At 43.8% G+C, this 16,301-nt stretch overlaps 1 protein-coding gene across 6 annotated transcripts in view; it reads right to left on the minus strand.

Annotated features, from left to right (window-relative positions):
- SHTN1 (shootin 1) overlaps nt 1–16,301 on the minus strand; it is a 102,002-nt gene that overhangs the window by 18,314 nt on the left and 67,387 nt on the right. For 4 of the 6 annotated variants that reach the window (XM_023240983.2, XM_023240982.2, XM_045040731.1 and 1 more), the window contains 3 exons: nt 12,269–12,378; nt 9,030–9,083; nt 3,156–3,276 (listed from right to left, as the gene is read on the minus strand). In XM_023240983.2, coding sequence (XP_023096751.2) covers nt 3,156–3,276; nt 9,030–9,083; nt 12,269–12,378 — 285 coding nt within the window. Of the gene's footprint in view, nt 1–3,155; nt 3,277–7,360; nt 8,758–9,029; nt 9,084–12,268; nt 12,379–16,301 lie in introns of those variants that run through there. The other 2 variants (XM_045040733.1, XM_023240984.2) reach the window with 2 other exon arrangements.

Consider the following 16,301-nt stretch of genomic DNA (forward strand, 5'->3'; position numbering starts at 1 on the left):
GGGCAAAACTTGGGAGGGGTCTCATCTTCCCGAAGCCATGTCGGATCATCTCCTAAAACGGTAAGTGCTACCAGGGACCATCCAAAACGCTAGCTGGTTTTTGGTCATTAATATTAGGCTCCGGAATTTCATGCTCACATTTACATACGAATGAGTCTCAGGTATTCCAACAGTATAACCTATCAACTCCAAAAATGAAGTTCTGATTTGAAAAAAAAACCCCTAAAGAGTGGCTGCGAGACTGTTCCGCCATCCCGTTGCTGTACCTCTGATGGCCTCGCTCCTTGCGGGAGACACAGACCCCCTCTGGTCTAAGGGAAAGCCTCAGTTCCCAAAGCACTGGGTGTCTGTCTTCCTCATTTATTTCCACGATACCATCTGGCCGGACAAGCTTGTGACGTTACTGAATATCCTGATTCAAGCTGTGACAAGCCTCCAGGTGCATGGGGATGTGCAAGTGAAGACAGAAGAGTGGGAAGATCAAGAAAGATCCCCAAAATAAAAATACGAAGGTGAATTCGAGATTGGCTTCTGAGCCGCTCTGTTCTGCCCTTGGGTAGTTGCTGACTACAACGCTAGACAGCTTTGAACAATCCGTCCTCAGATCTGCTTCTGAATACCCCGATGCCTGCTGCTGCTTCTGCAAGTGAAGCCAGCTACAAACGATGGAGCGTGGGTGAGCTGGGCCACAGCTCCTGTTTTTTCTTACATATGGAAAAGAAATAAAGAAAAATACAGAACGTTTAACATTATTATTACGGCATCCTGTTTAAGCTGCCCAATGTTTTCCAAGAGGCACTTGCTGCCCTTTGAAATGTCAGCTTGGCAGGCCACGAGTCTTGAAAGTATCAGTTCGGTCTGATAAAAGAAACTCTAAAGCAAAAGGGGCGTCACTGGTCCCTGAGGGAGAGACCAACTATCCTGGGGTCTGAGGTCTGCAAAGCTCTGGCCGCCCCTGCCGCTCCCATGATGCTTCCTCTCTCCACTCTGGGACCTCACATTAGCTTTCCCATAAGCCTTTGTGTACAGAAGGAAAGCTGCTCAAAAGATTCACACGTACCTGAAGCCATAAACCTATCAAATTCATCTCTGTAATGTGCTCCCACCATGCAGCACGCAGCAAACAGCTGTGCTAAGTTTAGCTTCTCGTTCCCTCTCTACAGTCCCCTCCCGGATTTTCACTTTGTCATTCCACGACCCTTATACAGAGATGTATTTGGTAAATACCTCTTCCAATTTGATGCTAGAAAAACATCGGCACCATTTAAAAAAGAAAAAGGATGAGTTCTTTTCTAGGTGATAGAGTTTGGAGGTTGGTTTCCTCTTCCCACTGGCGCTTTTGTTTTTGCTTTGGCTACTAGGGAGCTCAAAAGAAAATTTCTGCTCATTTACAAGTCTCTCTCCTCGAGAGGATTCCTCTCCACTCTGCCAATTACAGAGTTCTTGTTTTTCTATCCAAATACTGATGATTCCATTGACTATATGCCTTATTACAACATTCCTCAAATGATACATTGAATATTTATATATTCATGGAATAAAGTAAGTAAAATGAAAGATTCTCACACGCCTATACAATGTGTTCCTACCTTTCTTTGTCCAGTCTTTGAAGTATTCAAATTCCCATAGTGACTAAAATGAAAATGTTTGTCTCTCCCATTGAAAACTAACTTTGAAATAGTGCTGCACATTTGACTAAGTCGTGAGTGAAGTAGGGATGCTTCCATGGGAACAAAATACAAAATGTAAATGACTGAAAACAAAAATTGGATCCACAAAGTCCTAAAAAATCATGATGGCTATTTGGAATACTTCAAGGATGAAATGTCAGAAGAAGTGATTGTCAGAAAAATGAATAACGATTCATGGTGGAGGCTGGTAAATGCTTATAAAGCAATTCTAAGAAAAAAAAAATCTCTTACAGCATCCTTTAATTTTCCTGAGAGGGGGTTGTTCTGGGGGCGGGGGGGGGGGGGGCGGGGAGAGAATTCTTGCAGGATGTTAACAGCAGAATTTCCAAACCAAACTAAAAACTGAACGGCTGAATTTTTTTTTTTTTAAGAGGAAAACAGATCTAATCTTTTTATAAGAAAGGTTTGGCTGGTATTTTATGCTGCTTCCAGTTCAAAGAACAAATTTACTAAATTGTTTGAGTAAAATCCCTACGTGGAAACTAGACCTTGATTATCAAAAACCCCAATCCTTCCTGTTCTAGCAACTTAAACTTGGTGAACATGACTCAGTGCAGATTTAAACTGTCACAATGGACCAAACAGAGTTGGCTGAATGGAGTCTAAAAGGTTCAGCCCATTAGCCACGGTGGCTGGTTAATGCTACTTTGGGGTAGTTTTTCAAAGCCAGCCTCCTGGCCACAAGGGAAAAACCTCATACAGGTTTCTGCTAATTCCCGTGACCAAGCTGATGGAAAAAACCGGAAGACACACACAGTTAGCCTTGAGGTCTCGCACGTGCATACCGTGACGCAAACGCAGCCTGTGAGCTCCAGGCTCGCTCAGATGGTCGTTTCTAGTTGGCGACAGAGCCAAAATGCGTCGTCCACCCGGTTCGCGGGCAGAGACAGCAAACAGAACGGATCTGAAGGCTAAAAATGATGCTCGTGCATTTGTAACTGATGCGTCGTGACTACCCTGATTACTGACTATCCTGCGCTGTCTCTGGGCCACGCGAGCTATTCGGCACTCCTCGTGTACTGACTGACGAACTTGATGCTTAGAATAACACGATGGGGTGGCGCTTTTATTACCCTCATTTCACAGATGAGGAAACCGAGGCACAGAGAAGTTGAGCAATTTACCGGCCAGCCGCTCGCCAACAGCAGAGCGAGGACTCCTTCCCGCTACACTGTTGCCAAAGCCCATCCTGAATATCTTCATACCGGGGTATCTTGCGTGAAGCAAGCCCGATCTCTAAAACCCTGGTTACCTACAAACAGACAATGTACACACACAGCAAAAAGCGAAAACACACCAGTTCTTAGGGGATATCCATAAGTACCTTTGCCCATCCGATACTTCTCACTCACATTAAAAACAAATTTAATAATTATAAAAAGAGCATTTCGTGTTACAAAGAGGCTTAAAGGAGAATGTTTCCGAGAGGAAGGGTAGAGCTGCGGAGAATTCAAACCAGCTTACTACTGCTATCTGCTTCTGCTGTCACCTTTCTGCGACGCAAAATCCTCTCTAACTCAGTCTCACTGTTTTCAGTGGCAAGGGATTTTAAGCTTCTTGAACTAGTGGATTTGTTAAGTGTCCCCTAAAGTGAAAAAACAAAAACAAAAACAAAACAAAAAGGTTAATGGCTTCATAACAATATACAGAAGAATACAAAAATCAAACCAGCAAAACATTACCAGAGATTGAATGGAATTAGGAAACGGAATGAATTTGTTGTATACACGTATATTCTTTTTCTCGTGTGTGTATCTTCGACGACACACGGTGTTGGATCGTTTAAGAAGATGCTACTGAGGATGTAAGATGTCAGCTTTCACATCAAAAGAACAGGACGAGATGGGCTAACTAGGAACTCGGCGGGAGGAGGTGCCCGCACATCGATGAGTAAGAGGCGGGTATGTGTTGATCCGTCGTGTGGAGAGAGAAGCACATATTGAACTCACCTGAGAAGGTTTTCTTGATACAGCAGCCACGAGCTACTGAACCCGAATCCTTGCGGCCCTGAAAAAGTGTGGCTGAGTCTTCAGAATGACCCTGGCTCCACAAGTGGTGGCAATGGTGTCGTGGCCGCCAGAGGAGGCACGTGGTGCTCTCCCGTGGCCTAGAGCCAAAGAAGCACTGCCCTGAGACACCTTGACTTCATTGTGAAAGAGGAGAGGTTATAATGACACAGGGAAGCAAGGAAGGGCCCCGCATCGCCATCCCACATTCCTAACAGAGGAGGCAGCGGAGATGTCACTCAGGGCCCAGAAGACGCCGAAGGAGACAAGAGATGCCGCGAAGCTGTGTGCCTGCTGAAATTGGTTCTGACTTCCAAGGCAGCAGAGAAAGACCCAGGAGGTGGTTCCCTGTCCCGGCTCCTCTGGGAAGCGTGCTACAGAGGGAGGACTATGGCTTTCTATGTCTCGTTCCCAGTCACGTGTTTGCACAGAGCACTGGGTGACATAATTCACACCTCGTGTGTAAGGATTCAGCACTGCACCCTTACCGGGGGCCCGTTTCCTTTCGTAAGAAATGCCCTTCCTTAGCTGGGCCACGTGCTTGGCGGGGGAAAAAAAGCCAGGAGGATCCACAATCTTTGTGTCGGAACAGATCAGAACCTCAGGTCTGGCATAGCTCGCCAGGGCCGGTGGCAGCTTTTGCCCACCAAGGCCACCAACGGGGCTGGCCTTTGTCACCTCAGCCTTCATTCTGCTCCTGCCCCCTTCCAACTTCCTGAAGGATTCTAAGAATTCTACTGGCTAAAAACGGTTAACTCATGTTTCTTCTTTGGCCTATAAAACAAAAAAAGTAGCTTGTAAAATTAGGTAGGTACAAATCTCACATGATACAGGTTATTATGTTTTGTCTAGAAAGGTTTCTCCCCTAACTGGGTAAAGGCATTGAAAAGCAGCCTGATGGGGCTGGGGGTGGGGGGGGAGTGACTTACAAGATGAGGAGATGTTACTCTTTCGCTATCAGCTGCCCAGCTAAGAGTAATGTGTAAAATACACATGTGAAATAAGGCTTACATTGTAACAAGCATATGATACCTCCCCCCTCCCCAAGAAGTACCTGCTTTTCCTTTATTGCAAAAATTCACCTAGAAATATACTCAAAGGAAAATCATGTTACATGGAACCCTGTAATGGCTGATTTTATAATTTAAAAAATTAGATGATGTGGTTTGTTTATTTCACAGTTAACAATGCAGAACCGCACCTACTCACAGAAGAGTTAAATAGTAAAATAGGATCAATACGGACAAGGTAAAGAAAATAGAACAAAAGGCAACTAAGATAAATTTGAAAAAAAAAAAAAAACCATATTAGAAAAACTATTCCCAAATCATGCATTTACAAGTTTCAAAAACTTACCAGCTGTACATTTGTAAATAGATTATTTGAAAAATATAGGGCCATTAGTACTAAAATAACTCATGAAACTGTTACATCATTTGAATGTCAAGAACAGTCTTTAATTTTCCCAGAGGCTGGAGTTAATTCAAGAAAAAGATATGTGTTGGGGCGCCTGGGTGGCTCAGTTGGTTAAGCATCCGACTTCAGCCCAGGTCATGATCTCACAGTCCGTGAGTTCGAGCCCCACATCGGGCTCTGTGCTGACAGCTTGGAGCCTAGAGCCTGCTTCAGATTCTGTGTCTCCCTCTCTCTCTGCCCCTCCCCTGATCATGCTGGCTCTGTCTCAAAAATAAATAAAAACATTTAAAAAAATTTAAAAAAAAAGAAAAAGAAAAAGATATGTGACTGTGTACATATATGCACACATACACCTTGCAAGGATATCTTTTAAGGAAGAATTTCTCCCTCACAATATTCTCTCCTTTTTATTTGGATAACAGCATTAATCCCCCAAATTCTGTGGTGAGCTACCCTCTCATCACACCTGATACTGAAAAGTTCTGTTTTCCAAGTTCTCATCTTTGAATCTCAAAACTTTTTTCTCCATCCACTGACTGATGTGACTGACTCAGCTAGTATGGGAGTGAACTTGAAATATGCAGACACTTGGGGAGAAAAGAAAGATGTCTACATGATTCTCAACTGGAATGACCAAGGAGCTCAGCTAATAAAGTACCAAGATTGTCTAAATTATCTATTTATGTTATCATCATAAAGTCTGAGAATCAGAAATTAACTTAGAAACCATATGGTACACAGAATTCCTTCCACTTTACAGAAAAGAGAATTCAAACTCAGTGAGCCTTGGGGTTTGGGCCAGGCCCCACAGTAAGTCAGTGATAGGGCTGGACTTGAACGCAGGCCTTCTGATTCCCAAGCCAGCGTTCAATCCTAGTCCCCATGTTGGTCAAACGTTCATGACACTGACTTATCTAAGTGTTGGTTGGCAAAATCAACTATCCAATAATTCCTGGGTACCCTGAAAAACTGAAAAGTGCCTGGGAAAAACCTGAAAGAGAATTTCTTAGAAGTTGTTTTTGTTTAGGGGCACCTGGGTGGCTCAGCTGGCTGAGTGTCCGACTCTTGATTTTGGCTCAGGTCATGATCTCACAGTTTGTGAGTTCAAGCCCCACGTCGGGCTCTGAGCTGGCAGTGCGGAGCTTGCTTGGGATTCTCTGTCTCCCTCTCTTTCTGCCCCTCCCCTGCTTGCTTTCTCTCTCTCAAAAGTCAATAAACATTAAAAAAGTTGTTTTTGTTTGATTTAGAGACAACTGAACTTGAAAGAGACTTTTAGATCAATCTGTATGGATTTATTCTTCAGACATCGCTGTGTCCACTGAGAGTGACATTCACATGACTGGGGTGACTTGACAGGCTTCCAAAACCTCCAAAAAACCTTGTGTGACTAGGAGAAGTAAACCATAGATTTTTCTTTTTAATCTACAACTTTTAAAAGTTCAGTGTCAACGGGCTTGGAGAAATAAGTTCAGTCCACACTGAGACTGTAGCAATGGACTTGGGAAGTGTCCACATGCAAACAGAGTGAGATTTTCCAAATGCCAAACCAGACATGTGTTTCCTACTCATGTGCTTTCAGCAAAAGGCCAAATCTGTTAAGGACATTTAAGGACATCTCTTATGATGTCCCTCCAACTCAGGTCACATCTGATTTCAGCAAAAACACCAGTTTATTCCTGGCTTCTGTTCTACAGAACTGAACACGGCGTTCCTTGGTTTCTTGGTCTCTCGTAACAGGTACTGGCTCTCACTGCAGTGCCAGTGGGCACGCTCTCCATGCTCTTTCCAGGTTTGCTTCTCACGTGCCACAACCGTGAGGCAGGGTCACGTGCGCTGCTGGGTCTGTGCTGCTGGGTACGAACTCTGATAACCCCAATAGGCTACGCACCAGCAAGAAGCACCAATAAAGCCCCACCTGAAGGGGGCTTGCTTTCTCTCTCTCTTACAAGAAGCTGTAAGCTTTCTCGGCCCCAAGTGACAAGGGGTTATAAATCCTCCGTCAAAGGGAACCTCCATGGGGGTAACTGGAGAGTTGCCATTTGGCAAAGAAGAGTAAGGGAGAAAAGTGAGTTCCACTTTTTAAAAACAATTAATGCAAAGAAAGAGCATTGCCAGGGGGCACCTGGGTGGCTCAGTCGGTTAAGCATCCCCAGACTTCAGCTCAGGTCATGATCTCACGGTCTGTGAGTCTGAGCCCCACATTGGGCTCTGTGCTGATGGCTCAGAGCCTGGAGCGTGCTTCAGATTCTGTGTCTCCCTCTCTCTCTCTCTGCCCCTCCCCACTCACACTCTGTCTGTCTGTCTCTCTCTCTCTCAAAAATAAATAAACATTAAAAAAAAGAAAAAAAGAAAGAAAGAACACGCCAGAATTAACAGCTATTAGTGGCACATTAACGCCAGATCCAGTAGAGAAATCTAATAATCCATCCAGAGCATGAAGGATGGGGGTAATTTGCAGAAAAGAAAGAGGTTTTGACAATTTTTATAATTTGTAAATTATTTCCCAAAAACCTATTCTGCAAACTTCTCTCCTTGAAGTGGCACAAAATGTATAGTGAACATGATCTTTAAGAGCGACGCTATAATTCAGTAAACTTGCTACTATCTAGCATTATCAGGAGTGGGATATCTTAGCTCATCAAATATCATCTGTATCTTAGACAGATGTCTGATGTTTTCAAATAAACCTGATTTTTAAATAGTCAACCTCAGTGTAGTTTACTCTTTCACTGATGGTCAGAACTCTATTCTAGGGCATCTTCATCAACAGGAATTAGCATTCTAATGCAGAGACAACAAAAGGGCCTAGCGTAGGGAGTTCTCGCTGGATAACAAGATTTTCTCAATAAAGAATCCGTTGGATAATAACCACGCTACTTTTTCAATGGGTTTAACACTTCATTCCGTAGGTGGAACACCACTGTGAGGGAGGCTATACCTCTCTTCAGTACTAACGCCACTCACCTAAAAGTAAAGCAGACTAATTAAGCCATTCTGAGTTAAGTCTGCTGTTTCATGCTTGATGAAAATAATTGTTTACCACAATTATGTGGATGTCTCCATGCAATGCGTAATTAGCACAGTAACAACACACACGGGAATATTAGTTCTGTACCCCCGCCCCCACGTTTGTTGACTTACTGTGCATAATAACTGGGATTGAGACCGTAACAGGATCTGAGAACAGAGCCCTCAGTATCTGGTAACATTTTCGGAGTGAGGCGTTCCTCTCTGACAGCAAGTGCCCGACAGGGCAGCGCTCTTGTGTTCTGCTGGCAAAAGCTCATATGCTTTGGAAAGAGGAAAACTGGCTGGAGACGGGCATTAGGCCTGTTCTCCACCGGACGGGAGTTGCTTGTAGAAAATGAAGTTGGTAGCATAAAGAAAGGGACTTTTATTCTATTCTCCAATTTATCACCAGATAATTTTTTAAACTGTGAGGAAAAGCAGACTGCGACCCTGATCGTAGCATATGCGGATATTTGGGTAGGAGCTCAGATTTACATTTTGGTACCAAAGGTTCCACATTCAGGCCCTCAAATCAAGCACTATCCACGCAAGAGTCTCTACTGTGTTTCCATTATGACCCAGCATGCCCTGGTCCTTAGATCTGGTCACTTCATCTTGAAGCTGGCAAGCAAGGACTGGAGGGCAAGAACAGGAAATAATGATTCTGGTGCAAGTGCAACCATTCTTCTAGAACAGAAACAGCAGAGTAGTGACACATAACAGACATTAACATGCCCGATGGAGGCGTCCACAGAGCAATCAAGCGAGCTATCGGAAAGAACTGAGGGTTATGGCAAATGAAAATGAAACGCCTCACAACCAATTATTCAGAGAAATAGATTACAAAAATATTCTCCTTTCATGGTCCCATGAACTAAAAATAATAAAACCAAAGGTCTATTCTTACCAGTATTCCTTTTAGCTCATTCACGGCACTCTCAGAGCCTTTTGAAGATTCTGGCTACAATTTTAAAAAGAAAGCACAATTAGTAATTCAGTTTTAAAAGTCTAAACCGAGATTTTTACGGGGCAAAGTGTTGGCAACTTATATGGACTACTGGGGTTTTTTTGTTGTTTTTTTTTTTTAAGTGAGGTCTATGTCTTACGGTTAGGAAAAAAGATTAGACATGTTAGTGTTCCCAAGTGGCAGTTAAACAGACAGTTAGGAGAAACAGTCAAGGCATAAGGACTCGAGCTAGCATCTTCTAAATGCCATTTTGTTACTTCCTGTCGTCACCACACAGAGAAAAGATTTCGATTCCAAAGATTCAATTTCCAAGTATTCAGAACCTTTTACACGGAACTGTTCTCCACTCGCGTCGCCGGGCCTCTAACAGCGAGCGACGACCAGGAAGGCAGCAGCACAGAGCAGGAAGCAAGCGACAGGGCAGAAACCTCTCTCAGCTCCGACAGCTCCAGGCAGAGGCCGCGGGGCCTGCTGCGGGGATCTCAGGACGGAGCCAGGGGCAGGGGTCGGCCAAGAACCGGGCTTCACGGGAGAACGTTAGCATCACCGGCTACCGAAGCGGTTAGAAAGCTCAGAGGGCTTCTCTTCTGGCCACACCGTGGACACAGCGATTTGAAATGCAGTTCTGGGTAATGTCTGCCCGCCCCTCACTCCCTCACAGTCTCCGTGGATCCCTCCACTAATTCACCGGAGGGAAAATCTAGCACGAGGTTTTCAAAGAAAGACCCGTGATCTCCTCCCCTGTCCCACTTCCTTCCACAGGGGACGGAGATGAAGAGAAAGCCTGCGGGGGACTCCCTGGCCTCTGGTTCCTGGAAAAGAGGCAAAGCTAAGTTCTCTCGCATCAAGAAATGGGAAGTGATTAACAGCGACCTATAACCCTTTCCTCTCAAAAGTTATTCAAAGAATAAGATCCTGTTCCAATTTTTTAAAAGTGGACAGTGAGAGGGAAAGAGGGAATGGGAGGGAGAGGTAGAAAGGGGAGGGTGGGGGGGGGAAGGGAGGGAGAGAGAGGTTTGCTGCTCATGTACAGATTAGACCAAGACATTCAACTTTCGCAGCCTGCGCTTTCTGGGAAATACGCATGCCACCAGCGCCAGTCCTAAGTGCCAGTCAAAAGCTCTAAGACACTAATTATAACCACAACGGTATCAACAACAAACGTCAAGGAATTTAGAAAAGATGCAGTTAAATTAGCATTCTTAAGGCAGGCTTGACTTCTGCAGGTAAACTGTTCGGGCAATTACGGCTGAACAAGCGCCCGGGGCTATGTGCCACTCGGGCGCCCCGGGCGAAGGCAGGAGCCTGGGCGAGCCTGGCCGGCAAGCACTCTCATAGCTCGTGACCTTGCAGGAAAGCACCGAGGCCCTGGGGGTGGGGGTGGGGGTGGGGGTGTCTGGAGGCGCATGCAGTGGCTTGTTTCCAGGGTTACTGACCAGGTCATTCAGCACTACATCTACGTGATTTAAGGATTACCGGCGGAAAACCCAGTCGTCCACTGATCCTTGAGCAGTTGTTCTCCAGTTTGAACTGACATTAACTAATGTGTAACTGTTGGAAGAGGCAGGGCAGGAAAGAAGAAGGACAAAGTGATACTCTGAGAATGAAGGGACATCCGCAACAGCGACGGCTTAGGATTTAACACGTTCTCGACATTTTTCTCTCTAAACTAATTGTTTCTTTAGGATGCCGTGTTTTCCTCTAGTCCATTTGGTTTAGCTTATTCTTTTCAAGACAGTTGTGACTTGAAAGTCTTAAATAGGACTTCGTTTCAAAGATTCCACTTAGAGCCCCCATTTCCAAGTGGTTCCACACTTCGGTCCGTGTGAGCCCGACAACAGTCCCGTGGGTCGGAGAGGGCCGGGGCTCCGCCCATTCCGGGGAGAGTTGGGCCTGTGAAGCAGGGGAGCGGGCCCGGCCCCACCTCCAGCAACAGGACGCTCCACACACCAGACACCAGCGCTCAACACTCGTGCCAGACTGTCTACACCCTAACCCTTACCTGGAGAACTGCTCCCAGAGCACGGCACAGACCGGCACTCCACGCGGCTGGCCAAAGCTTCCATTTCACTAGACGGAAATCTACTCTCCCAGTGGGGTATTTTGCCCTCTTTCCATCCCCCTTTCTGTGGACAGCCCAGGGCACGACAACTCCCGCCTTGCCTGGCTACCTCGCCTGCCTGTGACCAAGTGGCAACTACTAAGGCCAGCAGAATTTGCACCCAACAGTCGTGCTCCTTGGGGACACTGAAGCAGGTGAACGGGGGCATCCGTGAGAGTCAGAAAGAGCCTTAAAGTTTGGTTTAAAAGAAGAACAAGAAAGAGGACCAACCTGATGATGCTTTTTTACAGGAAGGAAACGAAAAAACATTTCTCAAGACAAACACCAAAAACTCTGTTCTTAGGTCTGTTTAAATGGGACACACCTACAAAGAGACAGAGGCACTGAACTAGATTCTAGGTGCTTCCACAGACCTTGGCGCTCACTGTGGTCTAGTTTGGAAGACGGCTGGTGATAGATACACACAAAATTTTTTCCTCAAACTGTCCTGGAACAGGTTTGTAAAATTAGTAAAAACAATCTGATGAACCTCACCGTTTTTCAGAAGTCGGCTTAGGTCTGTTCTGACATCATCATGTGAGGCCACCTGCCCACCCAGCCCTCCTCCACTTCACACTCAAACAGAAGCCTCAGGAAGGCAAGGATTTTTGTCTCCTTTGTTTACTGCTTTATTTCCAGTGCCTAACCAGTACCTGGCACAGAGCAGATACTCAATAAATACTTGTTGAATTACACAAAAGAACCAGGAATTAAAGAAAAGAAAGGGTGTAATAATTATTTGTTTGGCATAACCATTCAGATCAAGCAGAGGAGGGCACCCTGCTTAAGTAATCTCTACAACCAGTGTGGAGCTCGAACTCACAACCCTGAGATCAACAGTCATTTGCTCTACTGACTGAGCCAGCCAGGTGCCCCCACTTTCTCTCTACAGGGATTTAGGTCAACGGTGGCTCAGAGTCCTCCTGAAATGTGTTTGTAGAAAAGTAAAGGCTTTTACGACACATCAGTCTCATCCTAAGATTTCACAGTCAGTCCTGATGCAGCTTTCATCAAACTTGGAACTTGTACACTTGCGAAAGGAAACATCACGGGAGGGGAAGAATTAGTCATTCCCTACCTTTGCCTTCGGTCTAGCTGTCTGATTCACTGGCCTAAGATGAACTCCCTTTTTAATTCTATCCATCATCTCTTCGACGGCTTGCCTCTTCAGATCCGTGACTTCTTCGGCTGTCAAAGAACACACATGTAAATCATCTTATGTTACAGGAAAACAGCTACTTGCTATTTTTGGTGACTTAGGAAACCTGCACGTTGTAATTAACCACAGTGTTTTTTCAGACCAAATCACAAAACATCGCATAACAATTTACAGAGGTTAGCAGCTACCAGGTAGCCACACTTTTTTTTTTAATTAAAAAAAAATCCTATAATAAAAGATCTGTTTTTTAAAAATACAGTTCTAAAATCTGAGGTCTAATTTGTAGCCTGGAAGTCAATATTGGCTCATCTCTGTTAAATAAGTGAACAGAATTTGGTTCCATTTGTCAGCATAATGATAGACTTACATTTCTTCAGCTTTGTACCCCAAATAATCATTCATCTTTGCCTCCGTGATGTTTTTAGAACATATAACATCCTATGTCAAAGAAATCAGCCCAAAGAAGGAATAACTATCAAAAAGCCCATTTGAAAATAAAAGATAAAAGAGATCTGTTAACTTGCCACAGTCAGAAGATGAATAGCAAATAGGTGAAATCTATTTTTAAATTGCCATCTTTTATTTAGGAATCACAACGGAAGGAAACATTCACACAACCCTTTTTCAAGTCTTTTAAAACTGTCAATGTTAAAAGAAAACACACACCCAGAAATGATTGCAATTAAGTAATTAAATTTGATTTAAAAAATTTCAACTGTCAGGGGCGCCTGGGTGGCTTGGTCGGTTGATCGTCCGACTTCAGCTCAGGTCATGATCTCACGGTCCGTGAGTTCGAGCCCCGTGTCGGGCTCTGTGCTGACACCTCAGAGCCTGGAGCCTGTTTCAGATTCTGTGTCTCCCTCTCTCTCTGCTCCTCCCCTGTTCATGCTCTGTCTCTCTCTGTCTCAAAAATAAATAAACGTTAAAAAAAAAAAAAAAAAAATTTAAAAAATTTCAACTGTCTATTGTCTAACCTTTGCACGATTTTGCTACAAAAACAATGAAGCTGCTGAAATATGCATCAATTAGATGAATATAGCTGAGGTGGGCTTAACGCTATTGATTAGAATAATGAAATCTGTCTCTTGCACAACAGCTTGACCAAAGAAGGCACTGAATCACGTTTGGAACATTTATCACCATTAATGCCATTCTAGATTTTGTGTTTACACCCGCCTCATTCACTGTAACCGATATATTTAAGTTTAAATACCTCATAAAGACCTTCCACTTGGGCTCTCTGGAACACTCCACAGTGTGGGGCATATGGTAGGCACTCAGCAGGTATCTACCTGCTGAATGACTTATTCAAGTTTTGGCTTTACATGGCTATTAATATTTTTGCTATTTGAGCAGGAATAACCAAATCCCAAAGGACAACTTGTAAATGGAGGCCATCATAACAATGACCCCAAGCCAATGGACAGGCGTGTTGGGCTTTGCACTAATGAGGCCTACGTTATGGCTTCTTTTTCTGCCACGTGGCCTTCACGCTAACACAGAGTAGCTATTCCTCGTATGTCGTGCCTAGGGGAGCAACTAGATGAATCCAGAAGGTTCTACCATCCTCACCTCAGCAGCACCTCAGTGACAGGATCACTGCTCTATTCATCAAACAACCTAGGTCTTCTGACTTCAGATAGGGTCCTGTCATCTCCACAGGCCACTGAAATGCTGGGAATGAAAAGTTCTCAATACCCAAATAGCATTTTTCAGATCCAGATGGCAAGGAAGCACCCTTCACCAGGCAACATGGGAAACGTGGCAACAAAGTCAATAAATGAAAGAAGGCAAGACTGTGGGTTGATCAACTGTATGCCTTTAAGTAGCATTTTCTCGGGCAGCTTCTGCTGACGGCTCCCCAGTCAACAAGGGGACAGATAAGAATATTACTCGGGATAGAGATTTACTCCTTCATTCATTCATTCACTCACTCACTCATTCGGTATCTGAATACCCATTATGCACCATGCGGTGCTTTGGCTGACCCTATTCAAAGTCAGGGGAGACACAAACCCAGGTCTGCCATTCGAGCACCTGGTATGGGTATGGAAGTTATTCCTTGGAATTTTTTTTTTTTAATCCTTAAAAAAAACCATTTGATTTTCAGAAAGCCTGCCATTTGGAGTGAGCCTTAAGAAGAGCTGCATGGCAACAGGAACACTGCCGACAAACAGATTAGCACTCTGTAAGGAATGACTGAAACCCAATTAAATGCACCATACAAAAACTAATTAAGGCAGACAGATGGAGAATTATGGTCAACACCATTCAAATCTGCTGCAGCATCTAACATAACAGGAATTTAAAGTAGTTTCTTATTTTTGCTTGCCAGAATCATAGTGATAATTCAGAGAAGTACCACTATCTGTATTGTGTACAGATTATAAACCGGGCTTTAATTTCTTAGTCTTTTTCAAAGGTAAAGGCTTAATTGGTCTTAAGAAAAAGAAATCACTCTTATCAGATCCCCTACGCGGGCACAATACAAGGGCAACGCTAGGTTAGCTACACAAGCTTTCTCTCTCACCGACCCTGTTTTTGAACTAGCAAAAAGCAATCTATACGAACTTCTCAACTATTAAGCAGTTCTAATAAATCTGCAAGAATCACCTACAGAGAGCTCATGGCATGTTTTGTAATTCTTTCTGCGATCCCGCAGTTGGTAATTGTCTCACAAAAGCATGTAATCAGAAGGACAATAGAAATATGCAGGATGCTGGAGATTAAAGAAAAGGGACCAATGAAGACAACAGGTCTAATGTCACCGAACTGCCACAGGAAAATCAAATCAAATGTTCTTTGAGTTAGTGCTTCAAGGTCAGTCTTGGATCAGAAAGCTACATGTAATTAATTGAGGCTTAAAGTTTAAGACCCACTTGAAAAATAAGTTCGTTCCTCAAAGAAAAGACCCACAGACAAAACCATCACCTTGTTGCTCAATATAACCTTTTGTTATTACCTACAAGAAAGGAAAATGATTTTTTTTAAATTCCACAGGATTACTTTTCTCTTTCACTAACATTTTCTAAAAGGCATTTAAAAACAATCTTATGCCACCACGATGGACAAAATTTCTAAACAACGCATCATGGTTGAATGAGTTTGAATGTGACGTAAGGTCATAAAGTTAAGGATATTCCCTTAACTACAGTGATTACAAGAGCCTCCCGAATGAGGACTACTACCCCTCAAAGGGTAGCTGGAACCTTGTCCTTTTTTTTGTTTTTGTTTTTTTAAGCTAACATTTTGAGTACTTTCTATATGCTCGGTACTACTCTAAACACTTTACATGTTAGGAGACTCGTTAATTCTCACAAGCACCCTATGAAATAGGAACTACGATTTTCTCCATTCAGTAGGTTAGCAAACTGAGGTAAGACAATACCAACATATTAATGACTTAAATATACGACAAAACAGCAAGCATACCTCTGAAATCTCAGAACTTGTTCAATAAATGCATTCTTATCAAAACTAGAGTTATTAACTTCAAAGTTTGTTATTTCTTATATTTGACCTAAAAACTACTTCTAGAATATTCCACAGACCTTCCCCTACAATCAAGCTTTTTTTTTTTAACGTTTATTTATTTTTGAGACAGAGAGAGACAGAGCATGAATGGGGGAGGGTCAGAGAGAGGGAGACACAGAATCTGAAACAGGCTCCAGGTTCTGAGCTGTCAGCACAGAGCCTGATGCGGGGCTCGAACTCACGGACCGCGAGATCATGACCCGAGCCGAAGTCAGCCGCTTAACCAACTGAGCCACCCAGGCGCCCCTACAATCAAGCTTTTTTTTTTTTAAATTTTTAATTTTTTTTAACATTTTTTAATTTTATTTTTGAGACAGAGAGAGACAGAGCATGAACGGGGGAGGGGCAGAGAGCGAGGGAGACACAGAATCGGAAGCAGGCTCCAGGCTCTGGGCCATCAGCCCAGAGCCTGACGCGG

This window comes from Felis catus, chromosome D2, assembly GCF_018350175.1.
Source record: "Felis catus isolate Fca126 chromosome D2, F.catus_Fca126_mat1.0, whole genome shotgun sequence".
NCBI lineage: Eukaryota > Metazoa > Chordata > Mammalia > Carnivora > Felidae > Felis > Felis catus.